The 22,146-nt window shown below is 48.6% G+C and overlaps 1 protein-coding gene across 4 annotated transcripts in view; it reads left to right on the top strand.

The window, feature by feature from the left end:
- The window catches only part of LOC118380714 (serine/threonine-protein phosphatase 2A regulatory subunit B'' subunit alpha-like), a 72,908-nt gene that overhangs the window by 21,435 nt on the left and 29,327 nt on the right, over positions 1-22,146 (top strand). Inside the window, exons 2-3 of one of the 4 annotated variants that reach the window (XM_052499397.1) lie at positions 14,163-17,436; positions 17,595-18,676. In XM_052499397.1, coding sequence (XP_052355357.1) covers positions 15,045-17,436; positions 17,595-18,676 — 3,474 coding nt within the window. In that variant the 5' untranslated portion in view covers positions 14,163-15,044. Of the gene's footprint in view, positions 1-14,162; positions 17,443-17,540; positions 18,677-22,146 lie in introns of all 4 variants that reach the window. The other 3 variants (XM_052499396.1, XM_052499394.1, XM_052499395.1) reach the window with 3 other exon arrangements.

Raw genomic sequence — 22,146 nt, 5'->3', positions numbered from 1 at the left:
GTGTTAGTGTAGTGTGTGTTAGTGTGTGTGTGTGTGTGTTAGTGTAGTGTGTGTGTTAGTGTGTGTGTTAGTGTAGTGTGTGTGTGTAGTGTGTTAGTGTAGTGTGTGTTGTGTAGTGTGTGTTAGTGTAGTGTGTGTGTTAGTGTGTGTGTTAGTGTAGTGTGTTAGTGTAGTGTGTGTTAGTGTAGTGTGGTGTGTGAGTGTGTGTGTGTAGTGTGGTGTGTAGTGTGTGTTAGTGTAGTGTGTTGCGTGTGTAGTGTGTGTGTGTAGTGTTTGTGTGTGTGTGTAGTGTAGTGTGGTGTGTAGTGTGTGTTAGTGTAGTGTGGTGTGTGTTAGTGTGTGTTAGTGTAGTGTGTTAGTGTGTGTGTTAGTGTGTGTTTAGTGTAGTGTGTGTTAGTGTAGTGTGTGTTAGTGTAGTTGTGTGTGTGGTGTGTAGTGTGTGTTAGTGTAGTGTGTGTAGTTAGTTAGTGTAGTGTGTGTTAGTGTAGTGTGGTGTGTAGTGTGTGTTAGTGTAGTGTGGTGTGTAGTGTGTGTTAGTGTAGTGTGTTAGTGTAGTGTGTGTTAGTGTAGTGTGGTGTAGTGTGTGTTAGTGTAGTGTGGTGTGTAGTGTGTGTTGTTAGTGTAGTGTGTTAGTGTGTAGTGTGTGTTAGTGTAGTGTGTGTGTAGTGTGTGTTAGTGTAGTGTGGTGTGTAGTGTGTGTTAGTGTAGTGTGGTGTGTAGTGTGTATTGTTGTGTGTTAGTGTGTTAGTGTAGTGTGCGCAGCGTGTGTTAGTGTGTGTTAGTGTAGTGTGGTGTGTAGTGTGTGTTAGTGTAGTGTGTGTTAGTGTAGTGTGTGTTAGTGTAGTGTGGTGTGTAGTGTGTGTTAGTGTAGTGTGGTGTGTAGTGTGTGTTAGTGTAGTGTGTTAGTGTAGTGTGTGTTAGTGTAGTGTGGTGTGTAGTGTGTGTTAGTGTAGTGTGGTGTGTAGTGTGTGTTAGTGTAGTGTGGTGTGTAGTGTGTGTTAGTGTGTGTGTGTAGTGTGTGTTAGTGTGTGTGTGTGTTAGTGTAGTGTGTGTTAGTGTAGTGTGGTGTGTAGTGTGTGTTAGTGTAGTGTGGTGTGTAGTGTGTGTTAGTGTAGTGTGTGTTAGTGTAGTGTGTGTTAGTGTAGTGTTAGTGTAGTGTGTGTTAGTGTAAGTAGTGTGGTGTGTAGTGTGTGTTAGTGTAGTGTGGTGTGTAGTGTGTGTTAGTGTATGTGTGTGTGTGTAGTGTGTGTGTGTTAGTGTGGTGTGTGAGTGTGTGTTGTTAGTGTGTGTGTGTAGTGTGTGTTAGTGTAGTGTGTGTGTTAGTGTAGTGTTAGTGTAGTGTGGTGTGTAGTGTGTGTTAGTGTAGTGTGTGTGTAGTGTGTGTTAGTGTAGTGTGGTGTGTAGTGTGTGTTAGTGTAGTGTGGTGTGTAGTGTAGTGTGTGGTGGTGTGCAGTGTGTGTTAGTGTAGTGTGGTGTGTTAGTGTGTGTGTTATCGTGTGCGTGTGGTGTGTTAGTGTAGTGTTCGTGTGTGTGGTGTGTGTGTGTGTTAGTGTAGTGTGGTGTGTAGTGCTCAGTGTGTTAGTGTGAGTGTGTGTGTAGTGTGTGTTAGTGTAGTGTGGTGTGTAGTGTGTTAGTGTAGTGTGTGTGTAGTGTGTGTGTTAGTGTGTGTGGTGTGTAGTGTGTGTTAGTGTAGTGTGGTGTGTAGTGTGTAATAGTATTAGTGCAGTGTGGTGTGTAGTGTGTGTTGCGTAGTGTGTGTTAGTGTGTGTAGTGGGAGCGGAATTCAGTGAGTGTAGGATTTGTGAGCGGAATTCAGTAAATTTTGTTTAAATTGTTATTTTTTTTTCCCTCTGGCCTCCAGATCAGTCAGTTCTCTTTCCTGCTGCTGTGCAAGTAAAAACGTATCTGCTATCTGGAAACTATTATCTACAATCGGTTGAGCACTGGCCTAAAGTGTCAATGTCGGGATTTGTGCTAGCTTTCGGTCAATGTCCATTTATTGTCAATGGGGCCTCACCACTAGATAGGTGCGTGAATTTCTTTATTTTCTGTAGTTTGGTGTGTAGTGGTGTTAGAATGAGTTCTTTAGTGCGACTGACTGAGAGACTGGTGGGGCTGTGTTTTAGTGGTGGTTCTTTATTGTTATTTTTCCCTCTTTGCCTCAGATGAAATGTTATCTTTCCTGTTGCGCAGCAAATTAAACGATCTGCTAGCTGCGAAGTATTATCTACAATCGGTTTCTGCGTTTGTGGCCTAAAGGTCAGCGCGTTTATTGCGCGCGGGGACAGTGTCAGTGGTGTTAGCAGGGGCCTCAGTGTAGTTAAATGTGAATTTCCTGTTTCTAGTGTGTAGTTAGCGTAGTGTGAAGCGCATCGTGAGGCGCAGGAGGGCATAGGGAGTGTTGTAGCGCATGGAGGAGTGTGGTTAGTGGAGTGTGCCGCGTAGTGTGTGTTAGCCCAGCGCCTCCAGGGAGAAAGTGCGCATAGCGCAGCTGTGGTTCTCTGTGCGCAGCTCATCCCTCGCTTAGGCGCGTATCCCTCTCTAGCAGCGCTTTCTCTCTCTCTCTCCCTCCCTCCCTCCCTCCCTCCCGAGCCTCCCTCCCTCCTCCCGCGGAGTGGAGGGAGTGCAGCCCTCCCTCCCTCCCTCAGGGAAAATATCTTCCTCCTCCCTCCCTCCCTCCCTCTCCCTCCCTCCCCTCAGCTCCCTCCCTCCCTCCCTCCTCCCTCCCTCCCTCCCTCCCTCCCCTCCCTCCCCCTCCCATCTCCCTCCCTCCCTCCCTCCCTCCCTGTGTGCCCTCATCCAGTGTGTTAGTGTAGTGTGTTCCCTCCCTCCCTCCCTCCTCCCCCTCCCTCCCCCCTCCCTCCCTCCCTCCTCATCCAGTGTGTTCCTCCCTCCTCAGGTGTCAGTGTATGTGCGCTCAGTGTAGTGTCCCTGTTCCCTCCCCACCTTCATCCATCTCTTCCTCCCTCCCTCCCACCCTCTCCACCTTCATCCAACTCTCCCCCATGGCTGACACTTGAGCTCTTTCTCATCTCTCAGTCTTCTCTAGTGTGTTCCAGGACTAAACTGCCCCCCTCTCCCTACATCCCCCACTCTTTCTGCGTGTGGTGTCCTCCCTGTCTCCTCCCTCTCCCTTCAGTGAGAAAGTATGTAGTGAGGATCAGAGTGAAATAGTGTGTGTGTGGTGTAGTGTGTGTGTAGTGTAGTGTGTGTTAGTGTGTGTGTGTTGTGTGTGTGTGGTGTGTGTGTGTGTAGTGTAGTGTGTGTTAGTGTAGTGTGGTGTGTAGTGTGTGTTAGTGTAGTGTGTGTTAGTGTGAATGGGAGAGGAATTCAGGAGGAGGATTTTAGACCGAAGCTAAATATGTTTTATTGTTATTTTTCCCTCTGGCCTCAGATCAGTCAGTTCTCTTTCCTGCTGCTGTGCAAATAAAGACTATCTGCTATCTGGAAACTATTATCTACAATCGGTTGAACACTGGCCTAAAGGTCAATGTCGGGATTTATTGCTAAGCTTTCGGTCAATGGGGGACATTTGTGTCAATGGGGCCTCACCACTAGATAGGAAATGTGAATTTCTTTATTTTCTGTAGTTACCGAGAGAGTGGTGAGAATGAGTTCTTTACCAGACTGACTGACAGACTGTGTGGGGCTGTGTTTTAGTGGTGGATGTGAGGGGACCATGTGTCTTTGAAACAGATGAAATAGTTATGAGGAAGAGAGAGGGAGAGAAAGAGCAAGACGGCTGTTTCTGTGTTTGTGTGAGCGTCACAGTTGAGCACAATGACCGGTGCTAGCAGAGCTAAGTACTTTAACATATGAGAAGAGATGGAGGAGGGAGCGAGGGAGGGAGGGAGGGAGGGAGGGAGGAGGAGGGAGCGAGGGAGGCCCTCCTCAGGGAAAATATGACTACCCCTCTCTACCCTTTCTCTCTCTCCCTCTCACTTACTCTCTTTTCACCCCTCTCTACCCTTTCTCTCTCTCCCTCTCACTTACTCTCTTTTCATCCCTCCTCCCTCCCTCTCTCCCTCCCTCACTTACCTAGCTTTTCACCCCTCTCTCCCTAGCTCCCTCCTCACTTACTCTCTTTTCACCCCCTCCCCCCTCTCTCCCTCTCACTTACTCTTTCACCCCCTCCCCCCCTCCCTCCCTCCCTCCCTCCCTCCCTCCCTCCCTCATCCATCTCTTCCTTCCTCCCTCCCACCCCCTCCACCCTCCCTCCCTCCCTCCCTCCCCTCCCTCCCTCCCTCCCTCCCTCCCTCCCTCCCTCCCTCATCCATCTCTCCCTCCCTCCCTCCCTCCCTCCCTCCCTCCCTCCCCCACTCACTCCCTCCCCACCTTCATCCATCTCTTACTCCCTCACTCACTCCCTCCCCACCTTCATCCATCTCTTGAGACTCACTCCCTCCCCACCTCATCCATCTCTTACTCACTCCCTCCCCACCTTCATCCATCTCTTACTCCCTCCCCACCTTCATCCATCTCTTACTCCCTCACTCACTCCCTCTCCACCTTCATCCATCTCTCCCCCATGGCTGACACTTGGAGCTCTTTCTCATCTCTCAGTCTTCTCTAGACAGTTCCAGGACTAAACTGCCCCCCCCCCTCTCCCTACATCCCCCACTCCTTTCTGCGTCCTTCCCTTCCTCCCCTCTCCCTCCCTCTCCCTTCAGTGAGAAAGTATGTAGTGAGGATCAGAGAGAAATAGGAAAAAAGTCCCAGGGGTGTGTGTGTGTGTGATGTGTGTGTGTGTGTGTGTGTGTGTGTGTGTGTGTGTGTGTGTGTGTGTGTGTGTGTGTGTGTGTGTGTGTGTGTGTGTGTGTGTGTGTGTGTGTGTGTGTGTGTGTGTGTCATACAGACTTTGAAGAGATGACACACACACACACACAGGACAACAGGGGACACAGTGGTGTTCAGTGGTGTTCAGGCTGGCTGAGGAGGACGCTGCAGAGCAGTGGGCCGAGACCAAACAGCCCACCTCCATGTTATTTCCTGCCAACGCTACACTCAACAGACCCTGCTATGTCCAACCTCAACCGTGTGTGTGTGTGTGTGTGTGTGTGTGTGTGTGTGTGTGTGTGTGTGTGTGTGTGTGTGTGTGTGTGTGTGTGTGTGTGTGTGTGTGTGTGTGTGTGTGTGTGTGTGTGTGTGTGTGTGCCCGGGGAGAAACAGGGTAGTCTGATATCAGTTCCATTCTTTCATCAGTGACGTGATTCTCCAGTTATGCGTCTGATCTCATTCATGTCAAAGATCTGTGTGTGTGTGTGTGTGTGTGTGTGTTTGAACAATCAAAGACATACCTGCACCTGTAGCCAGTAACTCCAGATGGTTCCATTGAAGAGATGACGTGTAAGTGGAGAATGCAGAATGTATCTGATCACAGTTGAATCAACAGGGGACGCAATTCACATTAATATACTGTTGAACAGAGACGCCATTCAAGCCTGTTGAAACGTGTGCTTTACTGCAAGTGTGTGTTCAGGGTGGGTAGGTGTGTATTTGTGATGTGTGTTTAGGGGTCAGAGGTCGGCTGGTGGTGTTTATGTGATGTGGTCCTTTATAGAATTTAGCAAGTGGTATCTTTAACGGACTGGTCTGACTTTTCCTGGACCTTTCTTCCTGACACCTAAAGGTCTGGGAGGGATTCTCTACGTAGCTTATTTACATAGCTTCTGCTCCCCGCGGCCACGATCTCACGTCTTTGTCTGGTGAAGTCTACAGACTTGGAGACGTTGTACAGGAGGCATGGTAGACGTCTTTGTCTGGTGAAGTCTACAGACTTGGAGACGTTGTACAGGAGGCATGGTAGACGTCTTTGTCTGGTGAAGTCTACAGACTTGGAGACGTTGTACAGGAGGCATGGTAGACGTCTTTGTCTGGTGAAGTCTACAGACTTGGAGACGTTGTACAGGAGGCATGGTAGACGTCTTTGTCTGGTGAAGTCTACAGACTTGGAGACGTTGTACAGGAGGCATGGTAGACGTCTTTGTCTGGTGAAGTCTACAGACTTGGAGACGTTGTACAGGAGGCATGGTAGACGTCTTTGTCTGGTGAAGTCTACAGACTTGGAGACGTTGTACAGGAGGCATGGTAGACGTCTTTGTCTGGTGAAGTCTACAGACTTGGAGACGTTGTACAGGAGGCATGGTAGACGTCTTTGTCTGGTGAAGTCTACAGACTTGGAGACGTTGTACAGGAGGCATGGTAGACGTCTTTGTCTGGTGAAGTCTACAGACTTGGAGACGTTGTACAGGAGGCATGGTAGACGTCTTTGTCTGGTGAAGTCTACAGACTTGGAGACGTTGTACAGGAGGCATGGTAGACGTCTTTGTCTGGTGAAGTCTACAGACTTGGAGACGTTGTACAGGAGGCATGGTAGACGTCTTTGTCTGGTGAAGTCTACAGACTTGGAGACGTTGTACAGGAGGCATGGTAGACGTCTTTGTCTGGTGAAGTCTACAGACTTGGAGACGTTGTACAGGAGGCATGGTAGACGTCTTTGTCTGGTGAAGTCTACAGACTTGGAGACGTTGTACAGGAGGCATGGTAGACGTCTTTGTCTGGTGAAGTCTACAGACTTGGAGACGTTGTACAGGAGGCATGGTAGACGTCTTTGTCTGGTGAAGTCTACAGACTTGGAGACGTTGTACAGGAGGCATGGTAGACGTCTTTGTCTGGTGAAGTCTACAGACTTGGAGACGTTGTACAGGAGGCATGGTAGACGTCTTTGTCTGGTGAAGTCTACAGACTTGGAGACGTTGTACAGGAGGCATGGTAGACGTCTTTGTCTGGTGAAGTCTACAGACTTGGAGACGTTGTACAGGAGGCATGGTAGACGTCTTTGTCTGGTGAAGTCTACAGACTTGGAGACGTTGTACAGGAGGCATGGTAGACGTCTTTGTCTGGTGAAGTCTACAGACTTGGAGACGTTGTACAGGAGGCATGGTAGACGTCTTTGTCTGGTGAAGTCTACAGACTTGGAGACGTTGTACAGGAGGCATGGTAGACGTCTTTGTCTGGTGAAGTCTACAGACTTGGAGACGTTGTACAGGAGGCATGGTAGACGTCTTTGTCTGGTGAAGTCTACAGACTTGGAGACGTTGTACAGGAGGCATGGTAGACGTCTTTGTCTGGTGAAGTCTACAGACTTGGAGACGTTGTACAGGAGGCATGGTAGACGTCTTTGTCTGGTGAAGTCTACAGACTTGGAGACGTTGTACAGGAGGCATAGTAGACGTCTTTGTCTGGTGAAGTCTACAGACTTGGAGACGTTGTACAGGAGGCATGGTAGACGTCTTTGTCTGGTGAAGTCTACAGACTTGGAGACGTTGTACAGGAGGCATGGTAGACGCTCTTTGTCTGGTGAAGTCTACAGACTTGGAGACGTTGTACAGGAGGCATGGTAGACGTCTTTGTCTGGTGAAGTCTACAGACTTGGAGACGTTGTACAGGAGGCATGGTAGACGTCTTTGTCTGGTGAAGTCTACAGACTTGGAGACGTTGTACAGGAGGCATGGTAGACGTCTTTGTCTGGTGAAGTCTACAGACTTGGAGACGTTGTACAGGAGGCATGGTAGACGTCTTTGTCTGGTGAAGTCTACAGACTTGGAGACGTTGTACAGGAGGCATGGTAGACGTCTTTGTCTGGTGAAGTCTACAGACTTGGAGACGTTGTACAGGAGGCATGGTAGACGTCTTTGTCTGGTGAAGTCTACAGACTTGGAGACGTTGTACAGGAGGCATGGTAGACGTCTTTGTCTGGTGAAGTCTACAGACTTGGAGACGTTGTACAGGAGGCATGGTAGACGTCTTTGTCTGGTGAAGTCTACAGACTTGGAGACGTTGTACAGGAGGCATAGTAGACGTCTTTGTCTGGTGAAGTCTACAGACTTGGAGACGTTGTACAGGAGGCATGGTAGACGTCTTTGTCTGGTGAAGTCTACAGACTTGGAGACGTTGTACAGGAGGCATGGTAGACGTCTTTGTCTGGTGAAGTCTACAGACTTGGAGACGTTGTACAGGAGGCATGGTAGACGTCTTTGTCTGGAACAGAAAGGCTGTCGGAAACATGAGCACAACACAAACAGTCAGTCCTAAGGCCGTCCGCAGACGAAACCGTTGGGAAGTGTTTGTTCATATATTCTGACAACATTTTGTGATGTTTTTTTTTTGTTCGTTTTGGACTTTCGGTAAGAGTTTTTCCGGCAGTTCAGACACGCCACATCTGTTCTTGAGGCAAGCCGCAGTCGGTGATTGGTCAACCGTAGGGATTCTTAAATAAAGTCTCTGTTCAACGAGAAACGACTCGTTTTCATGCACATGCTTTCATTGAGAAATACTGCACCAAACATCTTAGTTAGATGTCAAATTGCGAGACTAAGATCTCCTTGGCAAAAAGTCCAAATGAATGACAGATGTATTGCGTTATCTTAAATGAATTCAGACTGTTTTGAAGCATCTTTAAATGGCATCTCAAAACAGTACTAGTGTCGTTTTTCAAGCGAAGGTCTTCTAAGGGAGCATGCGAACACCCTAGGCCGGCACGAGTTCGGCACAGCGCCAGACGACCTGAAGCATGCTGACGCCTTCAGAAGCCATTTTAGGGAGTTTTTTCATTAGGGAGTCGGCCCATTTAGGCAGCATATCAAACACTGTCTCAGGCAGGTGCAGGCCAGCCTGCGTGGGTGTGTCATGTCCTTGTAGTCCTGCTGCTCCTGTTGTGTTATACCCTGGGGTGACAGAGGTAGGAGACTCAGTTCAAGAACTGTGTGTGTGTTAGTGTGCTTTGCCCTACAGCTGCAGAGTCAGAGTCTCTCTCTGTGGGTGTGTTAGTGTGCTTTGCCCTACAACTGCAGAGTCAGTCTCTCTCTCTGTGTGTGTTAGTGTGCTTTGCCCTACAGCTGCAGAGTCAGAGTCTCTCTCTGTGGGTGTGTGTTAGTGTGCTTTGCCCTACAGCTGCAGAGTCAGAGTCTCTCTCTGTGTGTGTTAGTGTGCTTTGCCCTACAGCTGCAGAGTCAGAGTCTCTCTGTGGGTGTGTTAGTGTGCTTTGCCCTACAGCTGCAGAGTCAGTCTCTCTGTGTGTGTGTGTTAGTGTGCTTTGCCCTACAGCTGCAGAGTCAGAGTCTCTCTCTGTGTGTGTTAGTGTGCTTTGCCCTACAGCTGCAGAGTCAGAGTCTCTCTCTGTGTGTGTTAGTGTGATTTGCCCTACAGCTGCAGAGTCAGAGTCTCTCTGTGGGTGTGTGTTAGTGTGCTTTGCCCTACAGCTGCAGAGTCAGAGTCTCTCTCTGTGTGTGTTAGTGTGCTTTGCCCTACAGCTGCAGAGTCAGAGTCTCTCTGTGGGTGTGTTAGTGTGCTTTGCCCTACAGCTGCAGAGTCAGTCTCTCTGTGTGTGTGTGTTAGTGTGCTTTGCCCTACAGCTGCAGAGTCAGAGTCTCTCTCTGTGTGTGTTAGTGTGCTTTGCCCTACAGCTGCAGAGTCAGAGTCTCTCTCTGTGTGTGTTAGTGTGATTTGCCCTACAGCTGCAGAGTCAGAGTCTCTCTCTGTGGGTGTGTGTTAGTGTGCTTTGCCCTACAGCTGCAGAGTCAGAGTCTCTCTCTTTGGGTGTGTTAGTGTGCTTTGCCCTACAGCTGCAGAGTCAGAGTCTCTCTCTCTGTGTGTGTGTTAGTGTGCTTTGCCCTACAGCTGCAGAGTCAGAGTCTCTCTCTGTGGGTGTGTTAGTGTGCTTTGCCCTACAGCTGCAGAGTCAGTCTCTCTCTGTGGGTGTGTTAGTGTGCTTTGCCCTACAGCTGCAGAGTCAGTCTCTCTCTGTCTGTCTCCTGTGTGTGTTTGTCTGCGTCTGTGTGTGTCTGTGTCTGTGTGTGTGTGTCTGCATCTGCGTCTGTACGTCTGTGTGTGTGTGTCTGTGTGTGTGTCTGTGTCTGTGTCTGTGTCTGCGTCTGTGTGTCTGTGTGTCTGTGTGTCTGTGTGTCTGTGTGTGTGTGTGTGTGTGTGTGTGTGTGTGTGTGTGTGTGTGTGTGTGTGTGTGTGTGTGTGTGTGTGTGTGTGTCTGTGTCTGTGTGTGTCTGTGTGTGTGTGTGTGTGTCTGTGTGTCTGTGTCTGTGTGTGTCTGTGTGTGTGTGTGTGTGTGTCTGTGTCTGTGTGTGTCTGTGTGTGTGCTCTGTTATCTGGGGATTGTGTCTGAGTCTCATACTAGTGGTGTGTTCAGGGAACAGACGCCTGGCTTCAGAACAGTCTGTCAGTATCCTGGTGTTCAATTAAACCCGTTCAAACCCATTGATTCTTGAAGAAGTGTATATCACCTATTAATGTGCACCCAGAGGTCTTATCCTGTCAGAAGGTTATAGGCCACATTAGTCCATTGTTTATGTCTGATTTGGGTTGTCTTGTGGAGAGGTTCAGAAGCTCATTCAGATCATCTGTCAGAGAGCATTACATTGAGAGTGTACTGTGTGTACTGTGTGTAGTGTGTGTGTGTGTCCATGTTTGTGTAGTTCTGTGTACATGTATGCAAGTAGGACACATCCGTAAGCATGACATTATAGCAAATGTGCTCTTGGAAGTAGCAGGAGAAACTGTGTGTGTGTGTAGATGCCAGTTCCCATTCTACTCTAAACTGCCCTTTATGTCACAGCCTGTTTCTCTGCCCTCTGAAAGGAAGGCTGTGTGTGTCTGTCTTTTTGTCTCTCTGTCTCTCTCTCTCTGTCCAATAGTCACTAAAACATCCCCCCTCTTTTCTCATACTGAGACGAGGAGAGAGAGAGGAAGAGAGAGAGAGAGGAGGAGAGAGAGAGGAAGAGAGAGAGAGGAAGAGAGAGAGAAGGAGAGAGAGGAGGAGAGAGAGAAGGAGAGAGAAGGGGAGAGAGAGAAGGGGAGAGAGAGAAGGGGAGAGAGAGAAGGAGAGAGAGAGGAGGAGAGAGAGAGGAGGAGAGAGAGAGGAGGAGAGAGAGAGGAGGAGAGAGAGGAGGAGGAGGAGAGAGAGAGGAGGAGAGAGAGAAGGGGAGAGACAGAGCCAAAGCCGTTGTTTCTAACCTATAGAAAGCAGTCTGTGTCATTAAAGTGGAGCTGTGGTCTCTCAAATCAATGGTTACATCATCAACAGCTGGGTGTGTGTGTGTGTGTGTGTGTGTGTGTGTGTGTGTGTGTGTGTGTGTGTGTGTGTGTGTGTGTGTGTGTGTGTGTGTGTGTGTGTGTGTGTGTGTGTGTGTGTGTGTGTGTGTGTGTGTGTGTGTAGGTATCTATGTGTGTGTGTCTCTAAGGCAGGGTGATTTGTGTTGTCTGGGCGTTGTCCAGGGGATAAACTTGGCAGACAACGAGAAAACCCCAACTCCATGCCAGAACACACACACACACACGCACACTTTCAGAAACACACACACTGTTCCGTTGCTGATCCCATAGGATAGATACACCCATATGATTTATTACTAGGACCTGGAGACATGTGTGTTTTCAATTGTTTATACAGTGAGGCTCCAAAAGTATTGGGACAGTGACACATTCATTTGTTGTTGTTTTGGCTCTGTAGTCCAGCACTTTAGATTTGAAATGATACAATGACTATGAGGTTAAAGTGCAGACTGACAGCTTTAGGTTGATGGTATTTTCATTCATGTCGGGTGAATTGTTTAGAAATTACAGCACTTTTTGTACATAGTCCCCCATTTTAGGAGACCAAATTTAATGTAAATATGAAAATAATGTTCCTTACACTTCTACATTAAATGTGGATGCTACCGTGATTACTGATAGTCCTGAATGAATTGTGAATAATGATAAGTGAGAAAGTAAGAGGCATAAATATCATACCCCTAAAACATGCTAATCTCTCACCATTACAATAACAGGGGAGGTTGGTAATACTGTTGGATAACACTGTGTGTGTGTGTGTGTTCACTCAAAAAGCAGTGTAAACCATGATGTTTCTGACCATACAGAAAGCTGTGTTTGTTAGAGAATCAGTCAATGTCTGTCTGTCTGTCTCTGAGAGAGAGAGAGAGAGAGAGAGAGAGAGAGAGAGAGAGAGAGAGAGAGAGAGAGAGAGAGAGAGAGAGAGAGAGAGAGAGAGAGAGAGAGAGAGAGAGAGAGAGCGAGGGACATGGATGGATAAAAGACACCAGCCAGGGACATCAGAGTTCAATGGGACTGCCTTGGGGGCTCTGTTCACATCAGAGTTCAATGGGACAGCCTTGGGGGAATCAGAGTTCAATGGGACTGCCTTGGGGACATCAGAGTTCAATGGGACAGCCTTGGGGGCTATCAGAGTTCAATGGGACAGCCTTGGGGACATCAGAGTTCAATGGGACAGCCTTGGGGGAATCAGAGTTCAATGGGACTGCCTTGGGGACATCAGAGTTCAATGGGACAGCCTTGAATTTTTTTTTATTTTTTTTTTTGAATTGAATTGGGACATCAGGGAGTTCAATGGGACAGCCTTGGGGACATCAGAAAACTGTTCATGGGACAGCCTTGGGGGAATCAGAGTTCAACGGGACAGCCTTGGGGGAATCAGAGTTCAATGGGACAGCCTTGGGGACATCAGGAGTTCAATGGGACAGCCTTGTTGACATCAGAGTTCAATGGGACAGCCTTGTTGACATCAGAGTTCAATGGGACAGCCTTAGGGACATCGGAGTTCAATGGGACAGCCTTGGGGACATCGGAGTTCAATGGGACAGCCTTGGGGACATCATTGTGTAGTTCAATGGGACAGCCTTGGGGACATCGGAGTTCAATGGGACAGCCCTTGGGGGAATCGGAGTTCAATGGGACAGCCTTGGGGGAATCAGAGTTCAATGGGACAGCCTTGGGGACATCAGAGTTCAATGGGACAGCCTTGGGGACATCAGAGTTCAATGGGACTGCCTTGGGGACATCAGAGTTCAATGGGACAGCCTTGGTGACATCAGAGTTCAATGGGACAGCCTTGGGGAATCAGAGTTCAATGGGACTGCCTTGGGGACATCAGAGTTCAATGGGACAGCCTTGGTGACATCAGAGTTCAACGGGACAGCCTTGGGGACATCAGAGTTCAACGGGACAGCCTTGGGGAATCAGAGTTCAATGGGACAGCCTTGGTGACATCAGAGTTCAATGGGACAGCCTTGGTGACATCAGAGTTCAATGGGACAGCCTTGGGGGAATCAAGGACGTGTGTTGGTGTTTTAAACAGACCAATGGGCTTTTATTAGGTACTTCTGCACCGCTAACAGACTCTTAATACCACGACTGATATAAACATGTGAGAACATGTAGACCGTCCTCCATTCACCTCTCCTTCTTTCACCCTTAGGGGGATCCAAGACTGATCCATGGAGAACAGACACCAACTTAGAAGGGATAAATGCTGGATGAAAATTGTATGGATATGGACCATCAGTGTACGACTCCCATTGAGATTGGAAATCACTCGGGCCAAGGACCTAACGATACAATACTATCACCATACTTAGGTGCCGATACGATGTGTATTGCGATTCTATACTGCGGTTTTATTGCGATTTGATGTTCCAAACTTTTTGCTCACCATATGCCTGCATGTCTGCTGCAGAGAGACGAGAAAATGTATTGTCATGCGTCATGGAAATAAAAGCACTATTTTAAAAGAAGATTAAGAACAAGCTATAGGATGAGAAATGTCCAGAGTTTTGGCGTAGGTACAGCTAGTGCTAGCTAACACTGCCTTGCAAATCTTTTCAAATATATATCTATACTTTGAGTCAAAGTATCAATATAATATTGTCCAAAATAACAATGCGATATGTAAATATACCCCCCCCCCCCATCCCTAGACACCACGGATAAAGGTCAAATCAACAAGCCAGTCTGGTCTCACCATTATACATTATACTTTCACCATCATTTTCTTCTCTTCTCTGTAGTTTCTTCCGCTCTTTTTGATCGGGAACCAGGGTGTTGTGTGTGTGTGTGTGTGTGTGTGTGTGTCAGGAAGTACACATGCGGTGTTGTACTCTTTGATGATAAAGGATTAAGGTCCCTCATATATACTGTCATCTGGAGGGCTGACAACACACACACACACACACACACACACAGAAAAAGAATTTGCTACAGGGTGACTGTCTAAATGATTGAATGCTATATTTTTCTCTCCTTCCTTCTTTCTCTCCCTCCTTCCACCTCACTCCCCCTTTTCTGTCAACTCACAGGTGGTGTCCTCCCATCAGAAACACTCTGAGAGCAGCTTGACAGCACAGGACGGAAGGAGGGAGGGAGGGAGGGAGGGAGAGAGAGAGAGCCGACCATCTGTGAATCACATCAAGGCAGCTGTGGTTAGAGTGGACTGCAGTTATTTTACGAACGAGAGGCAGAGAGATGGAGAGAAGGAGAGGGGGATAGAAGTGGAGAGAAGGAGAGGGGGATAGAAGTGGAGAGAAGGAGAGGGGGATAGAAGTGGAGAGAAGGAGAGGGGGATAGAAGTGGAGAGAAGGAGAGGGGGATAGAAGTGGAGAGAAGGAGAGGGGATAGAAGTGGAGAGAAGGAGAGGGGGATAGAAGTGGAGAGAAGGAGAGGGGGATAGAAGTGGAGAGAAGGACAAAAGGAGAGGGGGCATGGGTGAGTTTCCAAGCCCAGGACGGTGAACCCTGATCAGGGGGTTAGACCAGGCCTCTGGAGTTCCTTTGGAGAGATGAGGACCTCTGAGAAGACAGTGTTTAGACACAGGTGAAAATCAAATGAATCCTGACTCTAATGGATCCTGTCATTACAACATGGATTGACCTTTTCTTCTTCTGATCTGAAGGAATATTTCAGTTTTTTATGTGGATGTTTTTCTGTGTGGAAATGTGTCTATATTTTCTGCATGCATTTGGAGTTTCAAATCTGTCTGGTGTGGATTTTAAGGAGGCTGTTTAGTTGACTGTGGATCTGAAACTGCCTCCACTCATCTGAAGGGATTTAAACAACTATTTTTTTGGATTTTTTTCACATGTTGTGTTTTTTTCCTATATGTTTTTTTCCCGTGCAGTAGTTGAGACTGCTTTTTAACCTTGGTAACCAAGCGGTAACCAGGCGTCAACTGAGCGGTAACCATGGCAGCAGCCTATCGCGTGGTAGTGAGCAGTGTTAGTTGCTACAGCAGCGTGGTGGTGGACCGCCGGGCTCAGAGTCACGCGGTGCACTACTGCTCCGGGTCATGTGGGGCGCTGTCCCAGGGACTGGACTGTACTGTTGCCCATCGCAGCACCTGCTCCGAGCTGCTGACCGCCCCCTCACACACATTCACACACAACCTGACCCGAAACGCTAACTCTCCTCACCAAATCCCCAACAGCTCTAAACTTAGTATGACCGGCTGTAATGGGGGTAGTGGTGTTCCTAATGATCCTAACAGTGTGTATGGTGTGGTGGGGGAGGACAGTCCTCCATGGCGAGGTAAGAAGGCCAACACTACCACCACTACTACCAGCTCTGGTCCTGACCGGCCTCTCCAGAGCTCTGCCAGTCTGAAGGACATCACAGGAGAAGCCATCAACCTGGCCAGTGGCAAACTCAAAGAGTTCTCCTTCGAGAAGCTCCGCCTCTCCACCAGTCACGTGACCTTCAGGAAAGGTCGCAAGGTCAGGCCGGACTCGTACAGCCGTCGGTCAACGGACCTCGACATCGTCTACGGACACTTCACCGGGAACGTCGGAGGAACGGGGAATGGAACTATTACCGGAAATGGAAACGCCAATGATGAGAACCTGCCTCCTTTCAGCGACACCACCAAGGTGCTCAAAGGCCTATCGCCTGCTAGCATCACCGCCGGGGGCGGGTCTCTATCCACAACCAGCCTATCCAGTGTCTCCAGGGCTGGGGGCGGGTCCACCAGTAGCCTATCCAGCGCCTGCTCTGGTTCCTTGGAGGCGGGGCTAAACACAGTGGCGTCTCTCTACCTCAGCTCATTAGCCGACGAGTCCCTCATCGCCCGGTTACTGGAGAAGACCCGTGCAGGGGAGGAGGGAGGAGTGGGAGGAGCAGGGGGGGAAGACATACGGGCCTGTCTGGACATTCTGGTCAAGTGTTCAGAGGACTTGAAGAAATGTACTGACATCATCAAGCAGTGTATCAGTAGGAAGAGTCCCGGGGGAGGGGAGGATGGGGGAGCCAGTCCAGAGAGCATCTACAGAGCTGTGATGACTAGACTGAGCTCCTATCTGAGGAAACTGCCTCTAGAGCTGGAGGGGGCTGGGTTAGGGTTAGGGTCAGGGGCTGGAGGTCAAGGGTCAGGGATTGGAGGTCATAGCGAGTTGGCCGAGCTGGTTAGTAGTCTCCATATGCTGCAGCAAGCTGCTGTCCCCTTCTCACCCATATTTGGGAATGATCAACCGCCACGGTATGAGGACGTTGTTCAGAACCCTCCTTTACCCAAGAGCAGGGATATACTGCCACCCTCGTCACTCGCTCCAGGCTCTTCTCTCTCTTTGTCCACTATGCCTGAGACAGCAGGGAGACATAAGGTTCAGACCAACGGGCTGCAGCACACACACACTCTGTCACACACACACCCTCCCTCACCGCACACACACACGTTGTCCGTTTCTACCCCTCCATCCCAGGCACACACACCTTCCTTGCAAACGCACACTCCGTCAGCGCGCACACACACTCCGTCCATCTCCCCCATGGAGGCTCTCTTCATTGAAGAGGACGCAGACCTGGGAAGGGGGCTGAACAGGGCTTCCAGACACACACACTCACACACCCCGACCAGAAGCCTCACACACACTCACAGTCGGAACGGGACAGCTTTTAGTCCACACACACCCCCCAGCTCCGCGCACACACACCTCAGCCCCAATCTGTCACACGTACACGTTACACACACACTCCAGTCTGCTGGTGAAGACCTCACCTGCCCCCCAACCTCCGAACACACCCCTTCTGTCACTCATAGAGACCACGACATCGACAGGCTTCTGATGGACTTGGAGTGTCTGTCACAGAGCATGGGTCGGGAGAGAGACCGAGTCAGAGAGGGAGAGAGAGAAAGAGAGGCGGAGCCCCCTCTCCCCGTTAAGACCAGACAGAGGGGGACAGGACAGGGGAACACCTCCCCACAAACCCAACCCTGTCTCCAGACACAAACCCAAATCAACCCCCAGGCTCAAAGGCCTGTTCCTGTTAGCCACCTAACCGCTAACGCCCAGGCCACGAGGTCGACCCCCAGCTCGCCTGCTCCTCTTCCACAGGCAGAGGACAGCATGGCGGGGCTGGGAGATGAGGAGGATGGGGTCCTGCTGCTGAGGATCCTGGAGAGCATTGAGAGCTTTGCCCAGGAGCTGGTGGACTCTGGGGGTAGTCCTGGGAATACTGGGAAGACTGGGGCTCAGAGCAAAGAGAAGGAGGTGATGAGACTCCTACAGGACACTCTGGCTACTGCATCCAAGACTGACACTCTGACGCAGGCCAAACTACCTGGATCTCCACCAGCTGGGCAAGGTGACTGTCCGTGTCCATCTATTCCTATTTACGGTATTGTGTATATGTTGCACGGTTCTTCGTTCTATGTATGTATGTGAACTGAACTGTGCCTTTACCTACAGATGGACCTGTACATGTGTCTGCCTCCACACCAACACCTGCACCCAGACTTACAGATGGACCTGTACATGTGTCTGCCTCCACACCAACACCTGCACCCAGACTTACAGATGGACCTGTTCCTACGGCCCTACCTGTCTCTACAGCTCCCACACCTGTCCCTGCCCCTATCCCCACAACCCTAGCAGAGTCTGTCTCTACAGCTCCCACACCTGTCCCTGCCCCTATCCCCACAACCCTAGCAGAGTCTGTCTCTACAGCTCCCACACCTGTCCCTGCCCCTATCCCCACAACCCTAGCAGAGTCTGTCTCTACAGCTCCCACACCTGTCCCTGCCCCTTTCCCCACAACCCTAGCAGAGTCTGTCTCTACAGCTCCCACACCTGTCCCTGCCCCTATCCCCACAACCCTAGCAGAGTCTGTCTCTACAGCTCCCACACCTGTCCCTGCCCCTATCCCCACAACCCTAGCAGAGTCTGTCTCTACAGCTCCCACACCTGTCCCTGCCCCTATCCCCACAACCCTAGCAGAGTCTGTCTCTACAGCTCCCACACCTGTCCCTGCCCCTTTCCCCACAACCCTAGCAGAGTCTGTCGCCACAGACCAAGCTACACCTTCTGCCCCTATCCCCACAACCCTAGCAGAGTCTGTCGCCACAGACCAAGCTACACCTTCTGCCCCTATCCCCACAACCCTAGCAGAGTCTGTCGCCACAGACCAAGCTACACCTTCTGCCCCTATCCCCACAACCCTAGCAGAGTCTGTCGCCACAGACCAAGCTACACCTTCTGCCCCTATCCCCACAACCCTAGCAGAGTCTGTCGCCACAGACCAAGCTACACCTTCTGCCCCTATCCCCACACCTGTTCCACCAACTACAGTCGTACCCACACCTTCAGAAGCAGCCGCTGGACGTCAACATCCACCTGTAGCTGACCTGACAGCTGTACTTACCACCACGGCCACCCCTCCACCCTCCCCTGTCCCGCCCCCTACACCCACACCTGGAGAGGCACCTGTTGCAACCATCGCTGCTCCTCCTGTTGCCGTGAGACACCCGGTTGCCCCAAGCGATGTGGTTGCCCTGAGAGACATCGGCTCGACGCTGCTCATCCAGCAGACGCCTGAGGTGATCAGAGTGAGTACCACTGACCGGCGTGCGTGCGTGTGTGTGTGTGTGTGTGTGCGTGCGTGTGTGTGCGTGCGTGTGTATGCGTGTCAGGCTGTCAGACATCTATTAGTCAGGTCTAACTGCCTCTTCCTCTGACACTATTGCTGCTGAAGGAGACTACCTTCTCTGTGTTCTAGCTGAGAGATGTATTGCTGGTTGGATATGTGTATATGTTCTAGTTGAGAGTAGAGGTCGACCGATTATGATTTTTCAACACCGATACCGATTATTGGAGGACCAAAAAAAAAAACGATACTGATAATCAGCCAATTTTTTTAAATGGATTTGTAATAATGACAATTACAACAATACTGAATGAACACTTATTTTAACTTAATATAATACATCAATATAATCAATTTATCCTCAAATAAATAATGAAACATGTTCAATTTGGTTTAAATAATTCCAAAAACAAAGTGTTGGAGAAGAAAGTAAAAGTGCAATATGTGCTATGTAAGAAAGCTAACGTTTCAGTTCCTTGCTCAGAACATACGAGTCTTCAATATTCCCAGGTAAGAAGTTTTAGGTTGTAGTTATTATAGGAATTATAGGACTATTTCTCTCTATACCATTTGTATTTCATATACCTTTGACTATTGGATGTTCTTATAGGCACTTTAGTATTGCCAGTGTAACAGTATAGCTTCCGTCCCTCTCCTCACCCCTACCTGGGCTCGAACCAGCAACACAACGACAACAGCCACCCTCGAAGCAGCATTACCCATGCAGAGCAAGGGGAACAACTACTCCAAGTCTCAGAGCGAGTGACGTTTGAAACGCTATTAGCGCGCACCCCGCTAAATGAGAACTTGTTCTCAACTAGCCTACCTGGTTAAATAAAGGTGAAATAAATAAAATAAAAAAATAAAAAATAAAAACTAGCTAGCCATTTCACATCGGTTACAACAGCTTAATCTCGGGAGTTGATAGGCGTGAAGTCATCAACAGCTGCTGGCAAAACGCACGAAAGTGCTGTTTGAATGAATGCTTACGAGCCTGCTGTTGCCTACCATCGCTCAGTCAGACTGCTCTATCAAATCATAGACTTATTTATAACATAATAACACGCAGAAATACAAGCCTTAGGTCATTAATATGGTCGAATCCAAAACTATCATCTCGAAAACAAGACGTTTATTCTTTCAGTGAAATACGGAACCGTTCCGTAGTTTATCTAACGGGTGGCATCCATAAGTCTAAATATTCCTGTTACGTTGCGCAACCTTCAATGTTATGTCATAATTACATAAAAATTCTGGCAAATTAGGCGGCCCAAACTGTTGCATATACACTGACTGTGTGCAATGAACGCAAGAGAAGTGACACAATTTCACCTGGTTAATATTGCCTGCTAACCTGGATTTCTTTTAGCGAAATATGCAGGTTTAAAAATATATACTTCTGTGTATTGATTTTAAGAAAGGCATTGATGTTTATGGTTAGGTACACATTGGAGCAACGACAGCACCGCATCGACTACACGCCAGATAAACCAGTAATATCATCAACCATGTGTAGTTAACTAGTGGTTATGATTGATTGTTTTTTTATAAGATAAGTTTAATGCTAGCTAGCAACTTACCTTGGCTTCTTACTGCAGTCGCGCAGGCAGTCTCCTCGTGGAGTGCAACGAGAGGCAGGTGGTTAGAGCGTTGGACTAGTTAACTGTAAGGTTGCAAGATTGAATCCCCCGAGCTGATAAGGTGAAAATCTGTCTTTCTGAACCCTGAACAAGGCAGTTAACCCACCGTTCCTAGGCCGTCATTGAAAATAAGAATGTGTTTTTAACTGACTTGCCTGGTTAAATAAAGATTAAATAAAAGTGTAACAAAAAAATCGGTGTCCAAAAATACCCAAAATACCCAAAATACCCATTGTTATGAAAACTTGAAATCGGCCCTAGTTAATCGGCCATTCCGATTAATCGGTCGACCTCTAGTTGAGAGATGCATTGCTGGTTGGATATGTGTATATGTTCTAGCTGAGAGAGAGAACTAGATTTTGGGAGGCAGAGACAGAAAGGGAGGCAGAGACAGAAAGGGAGGCACAGACAGAAAAGGAGGCAGAGAGAGAGAGAGGCAGAGAGAGAGAGGGAGAGGCAGAGAGAGAGGGAGAGGCAGAGAGAGAGGGAGAGGCATAGAGAGAGGAAGAGGCAGAGAGACAGAGAGAGAGAGAGTCATAGAGAGAGGAAGAGGCAGAGACAGAAAGGGAGGCAGAGAGAGAGGCAGAGCGAGAGGGAGAGGCAGAGAGAGGCAGAGAGAGGCAGAGAGAGAGAGAGAGAGAGAGAGAGAGAGAGAGAGAGAGAGAGAGAGAGAGAGAGAGAGAGAGAGAGAGAGAGAGAGAGAGAGAGAGAGAGAGTCATAGAGAGAGGAAGAGGCAGAGACAGAAAGGGAGGCAGAGACAGAAAGGGAGGCAGAGAGCAGAGAGAGGCAGAGAGAGGGAGAGGCAGAGAGAGGGAGAGGCAGAGAGAGGGAGAGGCAGAGAGAGGCAGAGAGAGGCAGAGAGAGAGAGAGAGAGAGAGAGAGAGAGAGAGAGAGAGAGAGAGAGAGAGAGAGAGAGAGAGAGAGAGAGAGAGAGAGAGAGAGAGAGAGAGAGAGAGAGAGAGAGAGAGAGAGAGAGAGAGAGAGAGACAAAGTGTTGGCCAGCTCTCTCCTCTGGAATGTTTGAGGTAATTTAGGGTTTTGTGCTGGTAATGTCATCAATACAGAGCCTTCAGAAAATATTCACACCCCTTGACTTATTCCACATTTTGTTGTGTTACAGCCTGAATTTGAAATGCATCAAATATATTTTTTGCTCACCCATCTACACACAATACCACATAATGACAAAGTAAAACATTTTAGCATATTTATTGTAAATGAAATACAGAAATACCTAATTGACATAAGTATTCACACCAATACCTGTTGGAATCACCTTCGGCAGTGATTATAGCAGTGAGTCTTTCTGGGTAAGTCTCTGAGAGCTTTGTACACCTGGATTGTACAATATTTGCACATTATTATTTTTTAAATTCTTCAAGCTCTGTCAAGTTGGTTGATGATCATTGCTAGACAGGCGTTTTCAGGTCTTGCCATAGATTTTCAAGCCGAGTCATAACTTTAACTAAGCCACTCAGGAACATTCAATACCGTCTTGGTAAACAACTGTAGTGTATATTTGGCCTTGTGTTTTAGGTTATTGTCCTGCTGAAAGGTGAATTTGTCTCCCGGTATCTATTGGAAAGCAGACTGAACCAGATTTTCTTCTAGGATTTTGCCTGTGCTTAGATATATTCTGTTTCCTGATAATAACAAGCAAACCCATAATATGATGCACTCACCACCATTCTTGATGGTATTGATTGATATGAAGATACTCAGTGGTGTGTTGCGTTGGATTTAACATAACTTTATGTCCTGAATACAAATCTTTCATTTCTTTGCCACATT

Source organism: Oncorhynchus keta, chromosome 37 (genome assembly GCF_023373465.1).
Source record: "Oncorhynchus keta strain PuntledgeMale-10-30-2019 chromosome 37, Oket_V2, whole genome shotgun sequence".
Lineage (NCBI taxonomy): Eukaryota > Metazoa > Chordata > Actinopteri > Salmoniformes > Salmonidae > Oncorhynchus > Oncorhynchus keta.
This window is presented reverse-complemented; position numbering and strand designations above follow the sequence as displayed.